The 20,933-nt window shown below is 39.3% G+C and overlaps 1 protein-coding gene across 2 annotated transcripts in view; it reads right to left on the bottom strand.

The window, feature by feature from the left end:
- Positions 1 to 13,197: 13,197 nt before the first annotated feature.
- LRGUK (leucine rich repeats and guanylate kinase domain containing) overlaps positions 13,198 to 20,933 on the bottom strand; it is a 143,410-nt gene continuing 135,674 nt past the window's right edge. For both annotated transcript variants that reach the window (XM_056799711.1, XM_056799713.1), the window contains 2 exons: positions 19,645 to 19,781; positions 13,198 to 13,963 (listed from right to left, as the gene is read on the bottom strand). In XM_056799711.1, the coding sequence (XP_056655689.1) occupies positions 13,830 to 13,963; positions 19,645 to 19,781 (271 nt within the window). In that variant the 3' untranslated portion in view covers positions 13,198 to 13,829. The remainder of the gene's footprint in view (positions 13,964 to 19,644; positions 19,782 to 20,933) is intronic.

The following is a 20,933-nucleotide window of genomic DNA, read 5'->3' as shown; positions in this document are numbered from 1 at the left end:
GGTACAATCGAATGTAATGGACTTCTCCATTAGTGGCAATGCAGTGACCCTGAACAACTTGGAGGGATCTACAAGAAAAAACACTATCCACATTCAGAGGAAAAACTGGGAGTAGAAATACAGAAGAAAAACAACTGCTTGAATACATGGGTCAAGGGGGATATGGCTGGGGATGTAGACTCTAAATGAACATCCTAACGCAAACACCAACACCATGGAAATAGGTTCTGATCAAGGACACATGTAAAACCCAGTGGAATTACACATTGGCTGTGGGAAGGGTGGGGGAGTGGAGGGAGGGAAATTATGTGATTCCTGTAACCAAGGAATAATGTTCTAAATTGACTAATAAATTAATTTTTAAAAAAAGACAGAAGATATCAATAAAAACTTGTTTCAAACAAACAAACAAAAAAGCTTTCCTTTCCCAAACATCTGACAAAGAACAAAGAATATACTATTCTGTGTTCACCTAATTTGCTTATAGTTTCCTTTATATTCAGGTCATTCACCCACTCTGAGTTTCTTGGTGTAGGTTGTGAGATGTTGATCCAAACCTAATCTCTCCCACACTGTCTTCCAATATTCCCAGCATTTTTTATCAAATAGTGGATTTTTGTCCCAAAAGCTGGAGTCTTTGGGTTTGTCATAGACTGTCTTGCTGAGGTCACTTACCCCAAGTCTATTCCGCTGATCCTCCTTTCTGTCTCTTAGCCAGTACCAAATTGTTTTGATAACCACTGCTTTGTAGTATAGTTTGAGATCTGGGACTGCAAGGCCACCTTCCTTTGTATTTTTTTTTTCATTATTTCCCTGGATATCCTTGATCCTTTGTTCTTCCAAATGAACTTTGTTATGGTTTTCTCTAATTCAGTAAAAAAGTTTTTTGGTAGTTCAATGGGTATGGCACTAAATAGATAAGTTTGGGTAGGATGGTCATTTTTATTATGTTAGCTTGTCCTACCCATGAGCAATCAGTGTTTTTCCAATTATTTAGATCTAGTTTTGTGTGAGTGTTTTGTAGTTGTGTTCAAATAGTTCCTGTGTTTGTCTGGGCAGATAGATTCCTAAGTATTTTATACTGATTTTAAATGGGATTCAAGGAATCATTTTCAAGTGACTGTGCCAGTCTGCATCTGCTGCTGTGCATGGTTTCAATCCTAGGGAACAATCCATCCAGGGGAAACCCATCACCTATAATTTCAACACCATGCTGTTAACTCAAGCCTTGATTGACACACCTTCCTCAGCCTTCTCTCTCCTCTGATTTGGGAGGGCTGGAGAATGGAGTACCAAACTTCTCCCAATGCCTTCTTTTATAGAAGACAGAGAGTGGACTTTTCTCTACTCATTCCACTTTGGTGTTCTCCTTCATTTCAGGTCCATGGAGCAAGATGCTCCTTGCTGGGTATCCTTTGGCTTCTTCTCCCTTTCCTGCCTCATCTGGTGTGTCTCACTTTCCTCCCAGTAGAGTATAAGATCCTTGAGGGAAGGTCTTTTATTTTCTTTAATTTTTATTAATTGTATCTCCAGTATCTATTGCAGTGACCAGCACACACAGTAGGCACTTAATGTTTATTGAGTTGGCCAACTTTTTGAAGACAAACTTCAGTATGAAATTTGACGCTGTATATTGAAATCTAGCCTGGCTAAGATCTCACATTCACTCAAAGCATTTTCCTTAAACACTTAGCTTAAGTGTCAATAGGTGTAATGCCACCTTTATAATTACCAGATGCAGCAAAAAACACTAAGTGCAAACCTAGGAAGCTATGAATTTTTTCTTTTACACTGAAAAACCCTCCCCCTTTTTGAGTGTGTGGGTGTGGGGAAGATGTACATTTTCATTGCTTTAAATCCAAGAGAAGAAAAGTCATCAAAAGGAAAAAAGCTTCAGGGAGAGAGAGATTCAGACGCTGGTGGTTCATTTCTGTTCTGTAGCTGCTGAAGCCTAAGATTTGAATTTTGTTACCTTCTTCACTAGGCTAATTAATTCTCTTTAAGAGTCACCTCTTTTTTCCTTCAATCAGTGTCAATGTCCAAACAAGCCATCAGCAACCAAAGTGTAATAATCCAAATGTTTATCAAGGAAGAGAATCTTTGGACTACCAAGACTAGTCATTCCCTCCCTTTCTTAAATTTGCAATCACTGCTTTCCAAGTGTTTACAACAATTTGCCTTTATATAACTCTGCAAAAGGAGAGTTTAACTTTCCCTGCTTCTTGCCTTTCTTGGACCGAATGAATCCTCTCTCTCATGGATACACGGGATGTATTATTAAGATAAACTCCCTTGTAAGCTTTCTTCTACTCCATTACCCAGATACAAAGCTCTGTTCATTATTTAAAGAGATAGTATTCTTAGTAGAATAAAGAAAGCAGTGAATGGCATTTGGGGTGATTAAATGTAGAAGCAGCTGACAATGGCTATGTTCTCCACTGGTAAGAGCATCATTTTCTTGATGGAGCCAGAAAAGTTTCTTTTTTGTTTCTCTGTAAATATTTTTTCTTGTGGAGAAATCTAAATAATATGATTACAGATTTCTCCCTGAAGTCTCCGGTGAGTCATTTATTTTAGGTATTTCCATAGTGACTTATGTTTACTAAGAGGTGTATGAGGTGTTCAGAGAGTTTCACCTTCTGAGGTGAGGGCTCAGTGAACCCTTTTTGGGGATACTCATCCACCTGTGGTGTCCACCTCTCAGTTGACTCTCACCTGGAGCTCCAAGAAGCTGTAGCATACTTACCAGCCATACCCTGGTAAAACTGTCTCAGATGATGAACTAAACCAGGGTGAGGGTAATCAATGGGTTTCAAATCCATGATTTGGGGTGGGGGGATGTCTGCCCCAAGCAGGTGAAGGTTTTTCCCAATGGATTAGGCAGATGAGGAGAATTTGTTCCAACAGCCATGAAGAAGGCTGTTTCAGAGCTTGGTCAGACACTTAAGATGTCAAGGCATCCATTGCATCCCAAGCTGTTACTAGTTGTCTTGACTTTTGTCTTGCCACTGGACTTCGTTGATTCTCAGAGAGAATGAGGCTGACAACTGTGCAACTCAGCTTTGCTTAAATCCAATTCACACAGAAGCCAATACATCATGCGGTGATGCCATTGTCCTTCAGAAGAGGACAAACACAACAGTGTTTGGTTACCAAGCATTTTATATGTATATGTGGTCATACTTGATTTTCATTTCAGTCAGTCCAAAAAAATCAAATTGTGTGTAGGAATGTACCAAGGGTTGTGGCGGCAAACCTATGGCACATGTGCCAGAGGAGACACTCAGAGCTCTCTCTGTGGGCATGTGCACTATTACCCTGGCACAAAGTTCACCAGAGGGATGTGGAACTGGGCTGCTCCCCTCCCCATCTACATGCACACATGAGGACCTTTCTCATATCACCTGTCTCTCCAAAAGGTCTGCCATCACTAACTTAGGGTTATTTATGGAAGCAGAATTTAAGCTTCTTGAGGACAAAGATTGTTTTCCCATTTTGCCTTTATATCTCCTCCTACTTTCCTAGTGCCTCGGGCTTTTCCCTATCTCCTTATGTGGACCTGGGCTGGGAAAAGGTACTCTCTCCAATTCTCTTTGGATTTTGCTATCATTTCTATATCTAGTATTCCTTGTTGGAATACTTGTGAGAGAGCTGGACTTTGCTGCTTTCTGTCTCTGGACTCTTTTAAAGACAGTTCTATTCTTGCTAAGTAGCTCTTACGCTCAGTTATTTCTATGTTAATGAAGGATTGCATGTGTTCTCAACATGTAAATGCAAAAAAGGGTTTTTTCAAATGATTAATCTTTTAACTACAGGGTTAAATACTGTGCCCTTGAAAATTCAATGTCCTGAAACTTTCAAGCCCTAATCACCCAGTCCTAATTATGTCCCTGGTTAGAAAGGAATTTAGTCCAACCCCTTCATTTTACAAGAGAACATTAGGAATGACTACTCAAGAAGCAAAAGATGCTCTCAAGAATTAAATCCTAATCAAATCATGCCACCACAAAACACTGACAGGGACTGTAAAAGTCAAACTCTCTAAACAGACCAATGTGGCTCATCAAACAACTCAGATTTTAACGATGATAATATTAAAATCTAATATTAAATAGCACTTATGTGCCAGGCACCATGCTAAGCACTTTACAATTATTACATCAATAAATCCTCACAAAACTCTGGGAAGTAGTTACTACTTATTGCCCCCATTTCACAGGTAAGTAAAACTGAGGCAAATAGAGTGACTTGCCTAAGGTCATATAACTAAGAAATGTTTAAGGTTGGATTTTAATTTAGGTCTTCCTAACTCCAGGTCTTGTGCTCTATCTACTGGGCCACCTATGTAAGGGCAGTTAGGTGGCATAGTGGAGAGAGTACTGGATTTAGAGTCAGGACGACTTTTGTTCAAATCCTGCCTTAGATGCTTACTTAGCTTTGTGATCTTGTGTAAGTCCCTTAACTTCTCTTGACTTCAATTTATAATAGCATCTGCTTCATAGGATTGTTGTATGTAAAGTGCTTTGCAAATGTTAAGGCCACATATATAATGCTAGCTTTTATTATTACAGAAGGAAATAAGGACAGTTACCATTGAGGATAGTTCAAAAAGAATGTTATAAAACTCTGTCCTTGAGTCTGACCTGTTCATTGCCTTAGATATCAAATAGATAACATACATGGATGATAAAATCAGAATCTTCCAAAATTTTTAAAGAACAAGAATGATCGTCTAAATCAATTAGGATGACATTTAAGAATGATAAATTAAAATCCTGCATTTGGATTCAAAAAGGCATCCTCTCAGGTGGAGAATAGAGGAAGTATGTCTACCAGTGTTGGCGAAGATGTGGCACAGGTGCAGAGCCGGCACTTAGGGAGCTGCTCTTTTTCCCTCTTCCTAGTGATGGAGGACATTTTTTGCATGCCCCACCCTTCTGTCCAGCCACCCAAAACAAGCTCTTTCTCCCTCAACTCCCTCTAGTAATTCTAGGGCTCACAGACAGCTTGTATTTGCCCTCTGGTCAGAAAAGGTTCTTCAAGGAGGGGACAATGAATAGCTCTTGTGAAAGGATCTGGTGTGAGAGCAGATGGCAGGCTCAATAGTTGGTTGTTCCCAGTGGTACCATGATGGAAAGATCCCAGGTCTGTGGCCTGCCCACCAGCCTTGAGGATCAGTCTCACTGCAGATTTTAGGCCTTTTTGCAAGCATCAGAAGAGATGCAAAGTCCTATATAAATGTTGTTCTAATTGGTTTTTGTATGTGTAGATGGAGGGCTCTAGACTTTGGATTTCATCACTGTGATGAACTCCACCAATGCAGCTCAGTAATTCAGCCATAATTTATCATCATGGACAGTTGCCCAAGGCTGATAGGGTAAGTGGTTTGCCCATAGTCACACATAGGTTGTGTCCATGTTCACATTGCTGGAAAGTGGCAGAGGCAGGACTTGACTGTGAGGCTCCTTCTTTCTACATCTTCTCTACTGTGAATTCTTGATCTAGAAGCAGATAAGAGACTGCAAACTTGAATTAAAAAACCCAATACATCTTTATTTTCACTAACATTTGGTCTCCTTTGTAATCCATCGTATTTTATTTAATGCATTTAAAAACATTATTCTGAGGAGCCCAGAGGCTTGCTAAATGACTGAAGAAACCCCAGCATTTTTTCATGTTGCCTTTATTAGAATACACAACCACCATCATCATTTGGTATCACACAATTGTAGAATATTGGCTGGAAGAGATCTTAGAAGTCATCTAGACCACCTCCTCATTTCAAAGATGAAGAAACTGAAGCCCAGAGAGAATGTTATGACTGGCCCAAGATCATATAAATGTTGGTTGTTTGGTTTTTTTTGTCAGAACTGAGATTAGAACCCAGATCTCCTACTAAATTACACTGCTTAGGACCTTCCCTTGGAAATCATATCTAAAGGCTCCCCTACAATAACATGAAATTTCCTGGACCATAAAGAAATCCCACTATCATGTTCTGTGCCCCATTTTTACCTAACCCTTATTCTCTCTTCTTACTTTATTTTTTTAATCTTATACCTTTTACCTTCTTATATAAAAACTTATAATGAATAGTATCGGTTCCAAGGCAGAAGCAATTAGGGTTAAGTGACTTGTCCAGGATCACACAGCTAGAACGGATCTAAGCCCAAATTTGAACCCAGGACCTCCCTTTTCCAGGCCTGGCTCTAACCACGGAACCGCCTCAGTGATACATTTTATTTTATTTTTTAAACCCTTACCTTCTGTTACAGAAGAGTGGTAAGGGCTGGGCAATGGGGGTTAAGTGACTTGCCCAGGGTCACACAGCTGGAAGCATCTGAGGCCAAATTTGAACCCAGGACCTCCTATTTCTAGGCCTGGCCTCAATCCACTGAGCTACCGAGCTGCCCCCTCAGTGATACATTTTAAAAAGAAAACAAAAATATATTCTTTTTCTTTCCATCTATGTGGTATAGGGAGGCTACTTGCCAGTGAGTAAAACTATTCTCCTACAGCACTATCTTTTTTTCTCTATTTTTAAAGGAGGGAAAGAGGGGCAACTAGATGTCTCAGGGGATAGAGTCAGACCTGAAGATGGGAGGTCCTGGGTTCAAATATGGGTTTAGATACATCTTAGCAATATGATCCTGGACAAATCACTTAACCCCAACCTCTTTAGCGAACCATTTCCAAGTTCAAGTGCCCACAGGGCAAATTCTCTGTCTGTGAGTCTCTATTCCAGAGAGAGTTGAAGTAGAAAGGACTTACTTTGGACTGCTGGACAAGGGGTGGAGCTTGCAAAAAATGCCCTGGGGCTGGGAACCGAGCCACTCCCCAAGTGCTGGCTCTTCTCTGGAGCCACTTCTTTGCCAACGCTGGCTAGCTCTTTCTTCTCTTCTGTCTTGGAACTGATACCATCAATTCTAAAACAGGAGAGGTTTTTAAAAACAAAGACAAAACAAAACAAAATAAAATGTGTCACCACCAATACAAATCAAAGAAAGAACCTCCCTCCCCCCACCACCACCTCTGCTAAAATTTGTTGTTGAGAGCAAATGGCCAAACAGGAAAAAGGTTTGTACTATTCAAAGGAGCCTTCAGAAAATGATGCGCCGCCCCGGGTTCCCTCTGGACTTAGACCGGAAGTCATCCCTCAGTGCTACTACGATGAAACGTGGTGTCAGGAAACTGGAGGCAACTGAAAGTTTGGAACGGAAAACACTTCGCGGCACCGCCCTAACCTGCGCGTACACTAATGTAACAGGTCCTTTGAGAGAAGCTGACTCTTGCAAAAGGAGGAGTAGGAGTCCACAGGTTAGTTAGGGATCTTAGCGTTCATCATCGTCCTGACCAACAAGAGACTAGGGATGTATCATGGACCCTAAGCTGGGGCTTGGGTTTTCCACTCTTGTGGGACCTTCTGAAATGGGGCAGCGGAGAAAGACAAGAGAAAGGCTGGGAACTGAGCTGTAACAGGGCTGAAAAAAACATCTTGTGGCCATGGCAATAATATCCCCGAGGACCTCTCCCGGGGTGTGCTGGGACTGCTAAGCGCAGGGCAGCCTCCCAAGGGACACAAGGGGAGCTTACTGAATGATTGCCCTGGAGAAAAAGCCCAGAAAGTTTAAAAATATCTCTTAACTTTCTCTCCCTATGTTTAGGTATACCAACAAGTGTATAGAGGTAACCATTTATGTATGTATACATGTATGCATGTTGTTTCATTGTTTCAATCAGGTCTAACTTTTTGTGACACTGTTTGGGGTTTTTTTGGCAAGGACACTGGAGTGGTTTGCCATTTCCTTCTCCATCTCATTTTACAGAGGAGGAAACTGAGGCCAGCAGGGTTAAGTGACTTGCTCAGACCAGACACCGAATAGTGTCTGAGCTGGGATTTCAACTCAGGTCTTCCTCACTCCAAGTTCTGTGCTCTATTCACTGCCCCACCTAGCTGCCCCACATATTTCTGAAATGGTGCCAAATACTTTCTTGATTGAGAATTCATTCTGATCTGGAGGCTGTTGTGATTTCATTAGTAAGCTTTCTTTAACATATCAGATGAGGGGGCAGCTGGTCCTACGTTCAAATCTGGCCTCAGACACTTCCTAGCTGTGTGACCCTGGGCAAGTCACTTAACCCCCATTGCCTAATCCTTACCCCTCTTCTGCATTGGAGCCAATACACAGTATTGATTCCAAGATGGAAGGTAAGGGTTTAAAAAATAAAATATCAGATGAAAGAATCCATCTGGATTTGAGACAATTTACCTGAAGGCTAAAAAACACAAGCCCAGCTGAGGCTAAGTCATTTCAAACCCAAGACCCCCAGGCAAAAACAAAAACTCAACCTGGAAACTAGGACCAGGAAGATGAAGAGGGCTTTCTATTCACTGACCTGAGCTAATGGGAGAGAAGATAGGGATGGTCTGGCAGCTCCTCCCTTTTTAGGAAGAGAGGTGGGAGTAAAAAATTGTGGTAGTCATCCAAATTTGCTCTACAGTGACCCCTGTTGGTTACAATCATTGTTGTTGAGTCCTGTCTAGTCCTCTATGGAATTCCATTTGGGGTTTTCTTGACAAAGATATTTGGAATAGTTGGCCATTTCTTTCTCCAGCTCATTTGACACGAGGAAACTGAAGCCAAAAAGGCTAAATTACTTGCCTGGGGTCAAACAGCTAGTAAGCAAATCTGAACTCGTGACCTCCATCCTCCAGGACTGGCACTCTATCCATTGTACCACCTAGCTGTCCTGTTATGACAGTATCACATTCTTGATCAAAACTAATCAACCAATGAAGCCTTTTTTGTTCAGAAAAAAGGTCCATCTTCTGGGAATATGTTTACACTGCCTCTTGGAACAATAACGAGCAGTCTACTGTTAATGACACTTTTGAGCATTTAGAATAATGAATTTCTCATTTATTTTTCTAAACCAAACAGAAGAAAAAATATTACTTAAGTACCAGTGAGACCCTGCTTCCTCTCATGAAAGAAACAGCATTAAAAAGTTATCATGCAGATGTAAGCTTCACATATATGACTTTTTGGATCATAAAGTTTCCATCTGTTTTTGCCCCAGGTATCTATGCTTCAGAGCCAAAAGATGACCTAAGAAGGAGTTGCTGAGTTGGTGTATATTTTTGCCAATGCTGAGAGACTAGAAAGAGAAATCAAAAAGCATCTTTGGAGGACTATGATTATAGGCATTTCAAGTAGAGCAGGACAATGGCTTACAAATGGATATTGGGAGTTAGAGAAGAAAGGGGGGGATATATATGCTTTGTAGCCAAGTAAAATAAGCCCCCTTTCCACAAGAGAGCCCTTAAAATACTTTCTGACACCTATTATATGCTCAAAAAAGTCTTCCATTATCTAGGCAAAACATCTTCAGTTCTCTCAAACGATCCTCATGTGGAATGATTTCCATTTCTTCTCACTGCCCTGAGCACTGCAGACTGTCAATGGCTTTCCAAAAAAATGGCGCCCCAAATGGAACACAATTCTTCTTTATTGGTTTCAAAGCAAGGAAAAGAGGATGATATGCTTTAACTCTTGGGGAATTGTTTTGTTGCAGATGAACAAATTAATAAACCATTTATTTATTGTTTACTCTATGCAAAAACACTGTACTACATGCTGAGAATATAAATAGAAAAATAAGTCAGTCCTACCTCAAGATGTTCATATGGAAGGTCCCAGCTACAAGTAATATGGAAAATTCCCATAATCCTTAGGTTACAACAGCAAAACAGATGGTAATGTCTCTTCTTTCATGTCATTTCCATTGGCAAAACCATATTAGTTTCCAATGTTGATTCCCTTGACAGTGCCAAGGATTTTGGAGTCCAGAACTTTCTTTCCTGGGTCTTTAGTAGATGTGGCTATAGCACCTGCAGGAGCATTTGCCAGGCTGAATCTCCACAGGAGTGGATTCCCAGAATGATGGCTATGAACACTGGGCTGGAAGCATTCCTATTCCCAAGGTCCTTGGATTAAGGGTCTTGGACTGTCTCCATTAGGATCTGAGAGGAGATGGTTGCCAAGGGGCTGGCGGTGGTGGTTTTACTTTCCTGACACATGCTGCCTCCCTCAGGGTGCCCTACTGCCTCACATAGGCTGGCCCTGCTGCCCTTTTAGTGGCAGTTGGTTGGCAGTTCGTGAGGCTGGTTGGCCCCTCAATATTGGTCCTGGTTCTGAGAGATGAAGCCATATTTGTGATAGTTCCAGACAGCCAGACTTGCACAGACTTTTTCATTTTAGTCACCATTGTTTAAGGTCTGTGAGCTTCTAAATTAAGGAAGACAAAAAGAACTGGAGCCTTTTACAAATGCACCTAGGCCACCTCGAAGGCATCAAATATGAGTATAAAGGATTAAAAAAGAGAATTTGGTAAAATGGATCCCTTTGGTGTTAGGCAACATACCTAATTATGGAGTTAAGAACTCAGGAGAGTGGCCTGTAGGTAGTAATGGCACACACATACACACACACACATACACACACCTGCACACATAGAGTAAGAGATCAGTTGCCATCAGTAACCATTCAGTAACCAACCATCTTAGTATGAGCAAACAGGAAAGAGTTCGACAGTCTCCAATGATAGCATGATACAAGGGATAGCTCCCTTGTGGATATTGCACAGGCATGGCAAACTGGACATATCCAGAACATTTCATTCCTTAAAGAACCTGCCCTTCTCCTACTTTTCTTTCACCATTCTCTCAGTTATCAGGCCCATAATTAGAAGTCATCTTTAACTCTTTTCTCTCTCACACCACATATCCAATGAGCAACGAAGTGCTGTTCAATCTGCCTCTATAAGACTTCTTTCCTCTGCAAATTCAGGTGCACTAGTTCAGATCTGAATCTCTTCTTACCTAGATTATTATAATGCCCTTAAAACTGGCATTCTTGCTTCCAGAATTCCCACCTTCCAAGCCATCCTTTATGCTCTTGATCCCAAGTGCCTTGCTCTCTGATCATGCCTCTACTTAAAAAATCTTTAATAGATTCCCAGATACTAAATAAAATATGAACTGCTGATCCTTGAATCCAAAGGATCTCTGCTATCTGGCCTCAACTTACCTTTCTAGTCTTTTCTCCTTTGTCTTCCTCCTCCAGTCAAACTAGATTACTCTCTTTTCCTCATTCTCATGATGCCCTCTTTCATTTCAGTGACTATTTGTCATCCCCCAAATCCAGAGTAGATTTTGTCTTTATTTCAATCTATCACTCTTTTTTCTTCAGGCTTTACGTCCTTGATTAAGTCTTACCTGATATCCTTAAGTGAATGGATCCTTAAATTTCGCATAGCCCTTTGCTTAAATTGCTCCACTGCATTTATCTCTTTTCCCCCTTCTATCGTAATTAAGTTTCCTGATAGCAAAGTCTGTACTATATTTTTCCTTGTGTACCTACTACTTACACAACAGACATGCTTACTAAGTGTTAAATGTAGTATATCGAGTTACCACATATAGATAATTAATTTTTAAAGAAGTAGGATACAAGAAAATCCATTTAATAATAGAACCACATTGTACACAAAAAATTCCATAATTTCTCTTTGGTTATTCAGTAACACAGAACTGTGAGATGTCAGTGGTCATCTTGTCAAATATCTAACCATATATCTATACTATCTCCAATAAGAAGTCCTCAAACTTTGACCTGAAGACCTCTTATGAAAGGGAAATCATTATGTTACAAGGTAGTGTATTCCATAATTCCATTTTGAGAATTGCTAGGAAGTATTTCTTTTATATTGGGCTGAAATCTGCTTTGTGAAGGTCCTTAGAAGCTTACTTGCCCTGGAGACATTATTATGAACATCTAGTTTTATGGCACTTGTGATATATGACAAATGCTCTTTAATAGATTTTTAAAAATTCCTTACCTTCTGTCTTAGAATTGATACTGAGTATTGGTTCCAAGGCAAAACAGTAAGGGCTAGTAATTGGGATTAAGCACCTTGTCCAGGGTCAAACAGCTAGGAAGTGCCTAAGATCAGGTTTGAACCCAGAACCCAACTTCTGGCCTGGCTTTTTATCTACTGAGTCACCTAGCTCCCCCCCCCCCACAATAGATTTTCAATTGATAGTATGTTTTACATTTTTTTTAACTGAAGCAATTATCCAGAAACTACATTCTTGAAATCCTTTAGTATTTGGCATCTCTTGCATCAATAGGAAAATGTAGCCAATCATGAAAAATATAAAACTACACTAGAATTAGTATAATTTGGACCTATGTGGATGGCCCAATGGTTTCATTAAGGTAGGACAATTTTCTCTATTAGTGATGAAACTACTTCTTTAGATTGGTAACTAAAGTTGCTGCCAAAAATTCTTCAACTTTTAGTGAGTTGCCTGAGACATTTAGAGATTCAATAATTTGCTTGCCCAGGGTCACAAAGCTAGTCTTGTATCCCAAACTGAACCTGAACCTAGGTCTTCCTGGTGCCAAGGCCAGCATTATATCCATTAGATCCATGTTGGGGAACCTATGGAACACATGCCAAAGGAGGTTGTTCCCTTCCCCCTCTCCATCACACCTCAGGACATTTTTTCACATCCCCCACCCTTCTGCACTGCTGTGCACCCAATGGGAGCACTTTCTCCCTCACTTGTCTGGGGTAAGGGGGTAGATCACATGTGGCGTGATGATGCAGTTTGGGCACTTGGTCTCTAAAAGGTTCACCATCACTGCACTAGACTATGCTGTCTCTTTAAACTATTACTAATTTAATGATAATGAACTAGATTAAAATCACAGATCCTACTGAGAAGTTTGGTCAAGACTCAATGTTTGATTAAATTATGGGAAAACATTATGAAATCTCCTATATATGCTGACAGCATAATTTGTTTGACAAAATCCAGAGGAGACATGCCATTGAGTTGCAAATGTAAGTGAAAGGTGAGACCAACTCACAAGTAGATGGCCTCCAATCAAGTACCCCAAAGGAATGCTTGGTTGTGATGTAAAAACAAATTTTAGAAGATGTACAAAAAACCAAAAGCCAACAAAATGTGTCCTTAACAACTTACATTTTCCTGTAATGATAAGGTTTTCCCCTATTTCTAATAGTTATGAAGATTTTTTTAAGTCATGAAGATTAACATGGGTTGGAAAACCATTTTTACTAAACCACCATGATAATCAGTTAAGACAAGAAGTACTTAACTCAAAATAGAAGGGAATAACATTATTTTCTTTATTTCCTAATATTGTTGAAGAGATTCAAGGGAACAATGGATACAACTTAAAATAAAAATTAGATTGAAGAAATTCACATTAAGGCTTTTTATGCAAAGGTTGATTTCCTCTGAAAGATCTAGTTGGTCGCCACAAATAATGTATAATTCCTCAATCCTTTCTTAATCTAACCACCACAATAATTTGTTATAGAATATCTACCAATATTACAAAGGGGCAAGTGGAAAATTTTAAGGAATAGCCCCCAGTTTAGTCATAAAAATATTTTAAAACACCATGAACATATCATCACATGGATCTTGGGAGATTTGTGCTCTCTGTGACATTTCAAAGCAAGAAACAGCTGGGGAAATCATTTATAGCTATAGAGAAAACTGAAATGTCATTTTTTGAAGCTAAAAATAAATCAATTTTTCTTTTGAAAAGACAGAAGCTATTCAGAGAGTTATAAAGAGACTGATTGAGAGTACTAAAGGCACATGGAATATTCTTTTGTAGGCATCTGGTTGGGGGAGATAAAGTTAGAATCAGTAGCCAGGTTAGATGGAGAACTTGGGCATGATTGAAGCAATTTTTTCCTCTTGAAGGCAGACGTTAGGCATTGGTCTATTTTCGGCACTGTGGAATAGGAGGGAGGACAATTTTGACATTCCGACCTGACCGGATGTTGGGTTGGTACACTGGAGATTTCACTTTAAACTTTCTATCAGTTAATTCAAATGAAGGCTTACTTAGCTGTTCTGTAAAAATGAAAAACAAAAAACAAATGTCAATACAGAGAATGAGGAAACTGAGGGTGAGTGACTTACTAAAGAAATTCTAAATTCTTTCAAAGCAAACTGTGAAATGTAAATAAAAACTGAGTTAAATGGCAAAAAAGCATGCATGTAAATCATCGTGGGAAAGGATGAATTATTCCAGAGGGTATTTAAGCATTTGCACACAGATAGACTAACAAGTTGTTCTCTTTCAGAAAGGAGTAGTTAAGCTCTAAGTCTCTCCCTCCAATAGTTGAACTGTAGGAGCATCCAGTGGAATGTGCCAGTGCCCAAATCTCTTTTTTTTCCCCTTGATACCTCCCTCCCTCTCTCTAAAACTTCTTCTAGAAACATGCAGCTTGAAGCTCTTCCTCAAACAGTGATATAGGCAACTGGGACCATTTGTACAAGTCTAGGAAGATCACAGAATTACAGGATCTCAGAGGGGGAGGAAGCAGCCCTGGAGGCCATTCTAGTCTAACCTGTACCTGGACAAGAATCTTTTTTTTTTTTAAACCTTTACCTAATGTTTTAGAATCTATTGTGTATTGGTTCTAAGGCAGAAGAGTGGTAAGGTTAGGTAACTGGGGTTAAGTGACTTGCACAGGGTCACACAGCTAGGAAGTGTCTGAAGTCAAATCTGAACCCAGAACATACTGTCTCTAGGTCTGGCTATCTATCCACCAAGCCACCTAGTTGGCTCCATAAGAACCCTTCTTGTAATCCCCGTGACAAGGTGATGTTCATCCAAGCCTCTGCCTAGACATCTCCAGGTAGGATAAATGTATGGCAACCAGGACAACGTCCTTGTCCACTTCTGAAAGCTTTAATTGTGAAGAGGCTTTTCCAATATCAGTCTGAAATCTGCTTTGTTTCCATTTCACCTCCTGTTCCTAGATCTATTCATAAAGGTATGTGTTTAGACATGTCTTGATAACTATGGAGAGTTATTAAGGGATTAAACATATGTCTCAGATAAGAGGTTGAAAGCAGAGGAGCAAGGCGGTACCTGAGTTTCATTGGGAAGAGAAGACCCACAGAAAACTAGGAAAATTCTGGCTTTAGACTCTGGCTAAAGGGGACAGACCAGACTCAGTCTCTTTCCATTAAGGTATGGCAGAAAAGTACCAATTGCCAATCAAAGGACATTGAGCCACATGGCTTCTTCCAACTGAGAAAAGGTAGGAAGGCCACCATTGATAAAACAAAGATTTTTCCAGTTTATAGTTGAGCTAGCAGACGTGGGAAAGGGGCAGTTCCCCACAATATGTTGCCATGAAGACTGCCAGTAAAGATGACAAAAGACTGAAGAACCCACTTCTAGCAAATGTGGTACGAGTGTTTATATTTCTGTAACTACTAGAAAATAAGCATGGCTATATAAGGGTGGAGGGGAGGGAATAAGCATTTATATAATTATCTATCTATATAATAATAATTAGCCAGGCACTATGCTAAGTGCTTTAAAAATATGACTTCATCCTCACGACCACTTGGGGAGGTATCATTGTTATCTCTATTTTAGAGTTGAGGAAACTGAGGTTAAGGGATTTGCCCAGGGTCACACAGCTAGGAAATGTCTGTGATTGATTTGAACGTGGGTTCTTCTGACTCCAGGACTAGTGCTATGTGCAATGCAGTGCCCCCTTAACTTTCTTCTGGAAAAGAAAAAGGGCATTTTTCACCTTAGGGAATAGCATGTTTCTATCCTTCAGGTTATAATAGAAAAATTAAGCTTTCCTTGAAAAACAATGGAAAAAGGTGCTTTAGAGAGAAAAGATAGAAATAAAAGTTGCAGCTGGCCAGAGGGTGAGAGAATATAATAAAAAGAAGCAAAGAAAAACACTTACTAAGCATTCAGAGCACAAAGCTCTTCCTGAGAGGACAGCGCTGGAAGCTTGTGGAACTCTACCTACAATCAGGTTCTTACCAGTAAAGTTCAGAGAAAGATGAAACAAGTGGTGATCGGTGACTGCTAAAGCTGACAAAAAGCTTTCTGTAAACTTGACAGAAACTAAAATGAGGTCTGCAGTCCCTCAACAACACTACCTACTCTTCTCATAATTCATGTGTGGGCAAATGATCCCACCAAAAGATATCCAGAAAGCATTGCTATGGGCTGCAAAGTCCTGAATGAAGATCTTAGGGACATGGGTAGTGTTTTCATGACTACTACTTAAATTTAAGGTAAGGGATTTAGACAAGAAAAGAAGAATGAACATATGAACAGATGGCTGCGATAGGAATCTCTAAAAATTCTGAAGGATCCAAAAATAGTACCAACCCCAAAATTTAAAACAGTCATTTTTTTAGAAGATGGAAGCAAAGGCAGGTTAATGAAAGTTGAATATCAAAGAGGGTTACAGCCCTATCAGGATAGTGTCAGGAATGCTAACACCCAGAATGAGGGTAGTTGATGATAAATGCTAAAGTCACTAGGAAAAAAACAAACAAACAAACAAACAAAAAAGAAAAGACAGCTAGTTAGATGTTGCAGATAAGATGAAGATGGAGGGTAAAGTAAGTAGCATTGACCCAGGTGGATGAGGACAATGAATGACTGAGAAAGCAGAACTATCCTGTTTGTTTTTTAACTTTTATGTTCTAAGCAAAGTGATCTTTAGACTAGAGAGGAGAAAAGAAAAATGGTTAATAGGAAGTTGAAACTTGAGCTATTTGAAAAGATGGTGACAATTTGGTACCAGTTCTATATTCTCTCCCAGTGTTGAATAAAAGCCACTGGGTTGAAATGGATGACGTCTTAGAATATTAAGAAAAGTGCCAGAGGTCTTTGAAAATTATGGAGGATGAAAGAAAGGCTATAAAAACCAAGAAAAACAAAATCCCACCCCCACCTTTTAAAGAAGAGGATTGAGTTTGCAAACTATAGATCAGTAAGTTTTTCTTTGATTCCTGGAAAAATTCAAGAAAAAAAAGAAAAAAAAGAAATTGAAGTGTTGTCATGGTCACTAAGAGCTAAGCATTGGTCACCAACTCTGTCGTTTCTTTCTTTCTTTTTTGACAAAGCAACTAGATTAATTATACAGAATAGATACAAATGGTAAATCAAAGGAATGCTGTGTACCCAACATACCTATATTTCAGGAACACATTTGACTAAATATCTTTTGCTTTCCATACAAACAAAATGGTGAGAAATGAGTTACTTGGAAAATTATTACAGTTAGGGGGATTCAGCAAAGGTTCAATGAATAAATCCAAAGAGCAGTAATTGATGAATTAATGACAACTTGGACATTTAGAGTGAGTCACTCAGTGGATCTGTCTTTGGCTTGTGCTTCTCAACATTTTTATCAGTGGCTTGGATTAAAGCATCGATGGTATAGCTTGTCAGATTTGCAAGTGCCATAAAACTGGCAAGAACAGCTAAAATGTTGGACGAGGCAGAGCCTGGATCCCAAAAGGTTTTAAAATGTTAAAACAATGAGCTAAATTTAATAAAATAAAATTTACTGAGGACAAAAGTAAAGTTCTGCACTTTCCTTTAAATCATAAAATTCACTATTAGGAGATGAGGGCTTCCTAACCATCTATGAGAAAAACATATGGGTGTTTTATTGAGCTATAAATACAATATCAATCTTAGGGTAATGTGGCAGAGAGTCAAAGTGTCCAAACTGTTTTAATAAGGTGAGATGCTATTGTACTGCCAGACCACCACTGGAATATCATGTTTTTCCTTGAGAATTACATTTTCCCAAAGGCACTGACAAGCTATAGAGAGCATGTCCAAGCGAGGCAACTAAGATTGTTCAAAGGCCTTGAGATTATGTTAGAAAGTTTGGCTGGAGAAACTGGTGATGTTTAGCTTCGAGAATTGAAGACTGAATACATGGTCTTTTTTTTTTTAAACCCTCACCTTCTGTCTTAGAATCAATACTATATATTGGCTCCAAGGCAGAAGAGCAGTAAGGGAAAGGCAATGGGGGTTAAGTGACTAGCCCAGGGTCACACAGCTAGGAACTGTCTGAGGCCAGATTTGAATGAAGGACCTTCCATCTCAAACCACCGAGCCATCCAGCTACCCCTTGGCAATATTGTTCTTGCACTTGACAATCTGTCTACCACCTCTGTACATTTTCACATCTTCATGCCTAGATTATAGCTCCTCCTTTTCTCTCCTCAGAATCCTCTCCCTTCAAGATTCATCTCAGGCACTTTCTGTTAAAGACTTTCCTCATCCCTTTAGTAGCTAGTGCTCTCTCCCTCCTCAAATTATCTTCTATTATAGTTATTTGTGTGTGTGTGTGTTATGTCTGCCAGCATCCAAATGGAAGGTCCTTGAAGAAGGGGACTTTTTCCTTTAGAATTTTCTATCCCCAGCATGGCATCATTCCTTTATAGTAAGAATTCCAGTCTCAACAAGGTTGAGATATTACAGCTGTATATCAACTAAGTCATTGCGCCATGATTAATTAACCTATATAATTCTTAGTACCTTCTTACCCCTTTTTAATCACTTTGCCCCCTTCATTGCAGAACTGGAAAGGGGGAAGGGATCCACAGGGTAAAGGGAAATGTTGTATTTTTCTTTTTTTCATAGGTTACTCAGGCCAAATAATTCATTGCCTAGTGACCAACTTATTGTTTTCAGGCTTCATTCTCTTGAGCTAGGCTGGTTTTCAGCTAGGAAAAAGGGTCTATTTATTACCAGGTCTGTAATCAAAGACTTTCCAGAATGGTTGATACCACTAGAGCTTGCATTCTAGGAGCATAGACTTCAAGAACTCAAGATTATTTTGTACCATGATGAATAATGGAAAGAGAACTTATATGGAAGGATTCATTTATTTAGTCTTTTACCAAATAGATGTTAAATAAAATATTGAACTATTCTGGGTTAGGTTCAGGGGAAAATACAAAGTTAAATAAGATAGCACTATTTTTCAAGGAGCTTAAAATCTCAGTGAAGCAATATATACAAATAAATATAATAGAGAATTAAACATAATAAGGACACCAAATGAAAATGCCTAGAAAATGTTTTTTGTAACTGTTAAGGCACTATGTAAATATAAGTGTATAAAGGACTGTGAGAGCAGGAGGATAGGTCACAAATGACTAATGGGATCAGATCAGTCTTCAAGGAGGAGCTATTAGAGAAAGGTATTGAAGGATGGTTAGGATGCCAAAAGACAGAGATGGTACAAGAGGCCATCAGAGGCATGAAAGCCAGGGATAATGACATACCCAGATGGATTGGAGGTCAGTGTACATGAGGGGAAATATGGGATAAGGTTGGAAAGGTGGGCTGTAGCTAGGTGATGGAAGGCCCTGAATGCCAGGCTAAAATGTTTAGGTTTTATTTTGTAGGCAATGGAGAGCCACAGAAACCACTGAGTCATGTGGTGACACAAGCTGAGCTCTGCTTTAGGAAGGCTGATCTACTTGGTCTTCAGCCTTTGCTCAATGTTAGCCTTGTAAATAATACTTCCAAATGAAGTATTTATTTCCTGATTATGTATTCCATTGCTTAGCACAGTGCCTGGCCCATACTAGATGCTTAATAGAGGTTTGTTGTTTTAATGATTACCAGCAACATTAGGCCCCTGATTTCTTGTCCCTTGGTCTTTCTGAAATAAAACATACTACTGAATTTTTAAAGTTTGACGGAAAAATATATTGTGAAGCAGAATTCATACCTTTTGTTTCTTTGTCCAGATAGGTGTCTGACTTTAAAGGACTTGGGGTCTCTAATGATATGAAAGTTGACTCTCCAGGAAAATGAGCTAAAGATGATAATGTAGTGCCTTTAGACATAAGGAGTGATTCTCTGTAACTGAAAAAAAAAAGAAAGAAAAACTAATGCCCTTAACAAGTTTCTTCATTCAATAAACATACATTAAACACCTACAATATGCCAAGTACTGTTAGAATATACAGAGATAGCACTGAAATGGCTAAAGGACTTTCATTGTAATGGGGGGAAACAACATTTTCCAAAATAGTAAATAGGGACTAGACTTGAGATTTCACTGGGGTAGGGAATTTCTAGGTGAAGATCCTCTGTGTACCTTCTCTGTAAGCTTAAGGTCAGAGAGGGTTGCTTAGAGCACTGAGAGATTAAGTGACTTGCCCGAGGGCTCACAGCCTGTAGATATGAGAGGGAGGATTTGAAGCCAGGTCTCCTTGACTTTAGGGCTAGATCTTTAACCATTATGCAAAGCTGACTCTTCTGATAAAAATATTTTATTTTATCAATTACATGTAATAACAAGTTTCCAAGTAAGTTTTCTGAAGTTAGATGATCCAAATTGTCTCCCTCTGTCTCATCCCCTCTCCCTTCCCAGAGCTGGCAAGGAATTTGATCTGGGTTATACATTTATTGTCAGGCAAAACATATTCCCATATTGTTCAATTTTTAAAGAGAATAATCACACACAACCCCAAAACAAGAAACTCCAATAAATTACAGTAAAAATTGTATGCTTTGATCTCCATTCCTAGTTCAGTAGTTCTTCCTCTGGAAATGGATAGAATTCTTTGTCACAAATCCTGGATTATTGTATTTCTAATAGTAGCTAAGCCTATCTCATTTGATCATTCCACAGTATTGTTGTTACTATGTATAATGTTCTTCTGCTTCTGCTTACTTCACTCTGCATCAGTTCATGGAGGTCTTTCCATCTTTTTCTGAAATCCTCCTGTTCATTATTTATTATAGCACAATGCCTTTCATTATCATGGCACTAGATAAGATTGTATCTAAACAAATATAAAATATGCTTAAAGTAAAATAATTCGGGGCAGGATGAGGGGGAACTCATAACTGGAGTAATTAGAAAAGCCTTACGTGGTAGGTGGCATTTGAGTAGTGCCTTCAAGGAAGCAAAGGATTCTATTTAGGAAGATGTACAAGCTTGCTGGATAATGAATGGATGGATATTTATTTGTCATTGAAAAGAGAAAAATTAATACTCTTGTGTTGAAA

This window comes from Monodelphis domestica, chromosome 5 (assembly GCF_027887165.1).
Source record: "Monodelphis domestica isolate mMonDom1 chromosome 5, mMonDom1.pri, whole genome shotgun sequence".
Classification (NCBI taxonomy): Eukaryota; Metazoa; Chordata; class Mammalia; order Didelphimorphia; family Didelphidae; genus Monodelphis; species Monodelphis domestica.
Note: the sequence above shows the minus strand (reverse complement) of the source record. Positions and strands in the feature narration are given on the sequence as shown.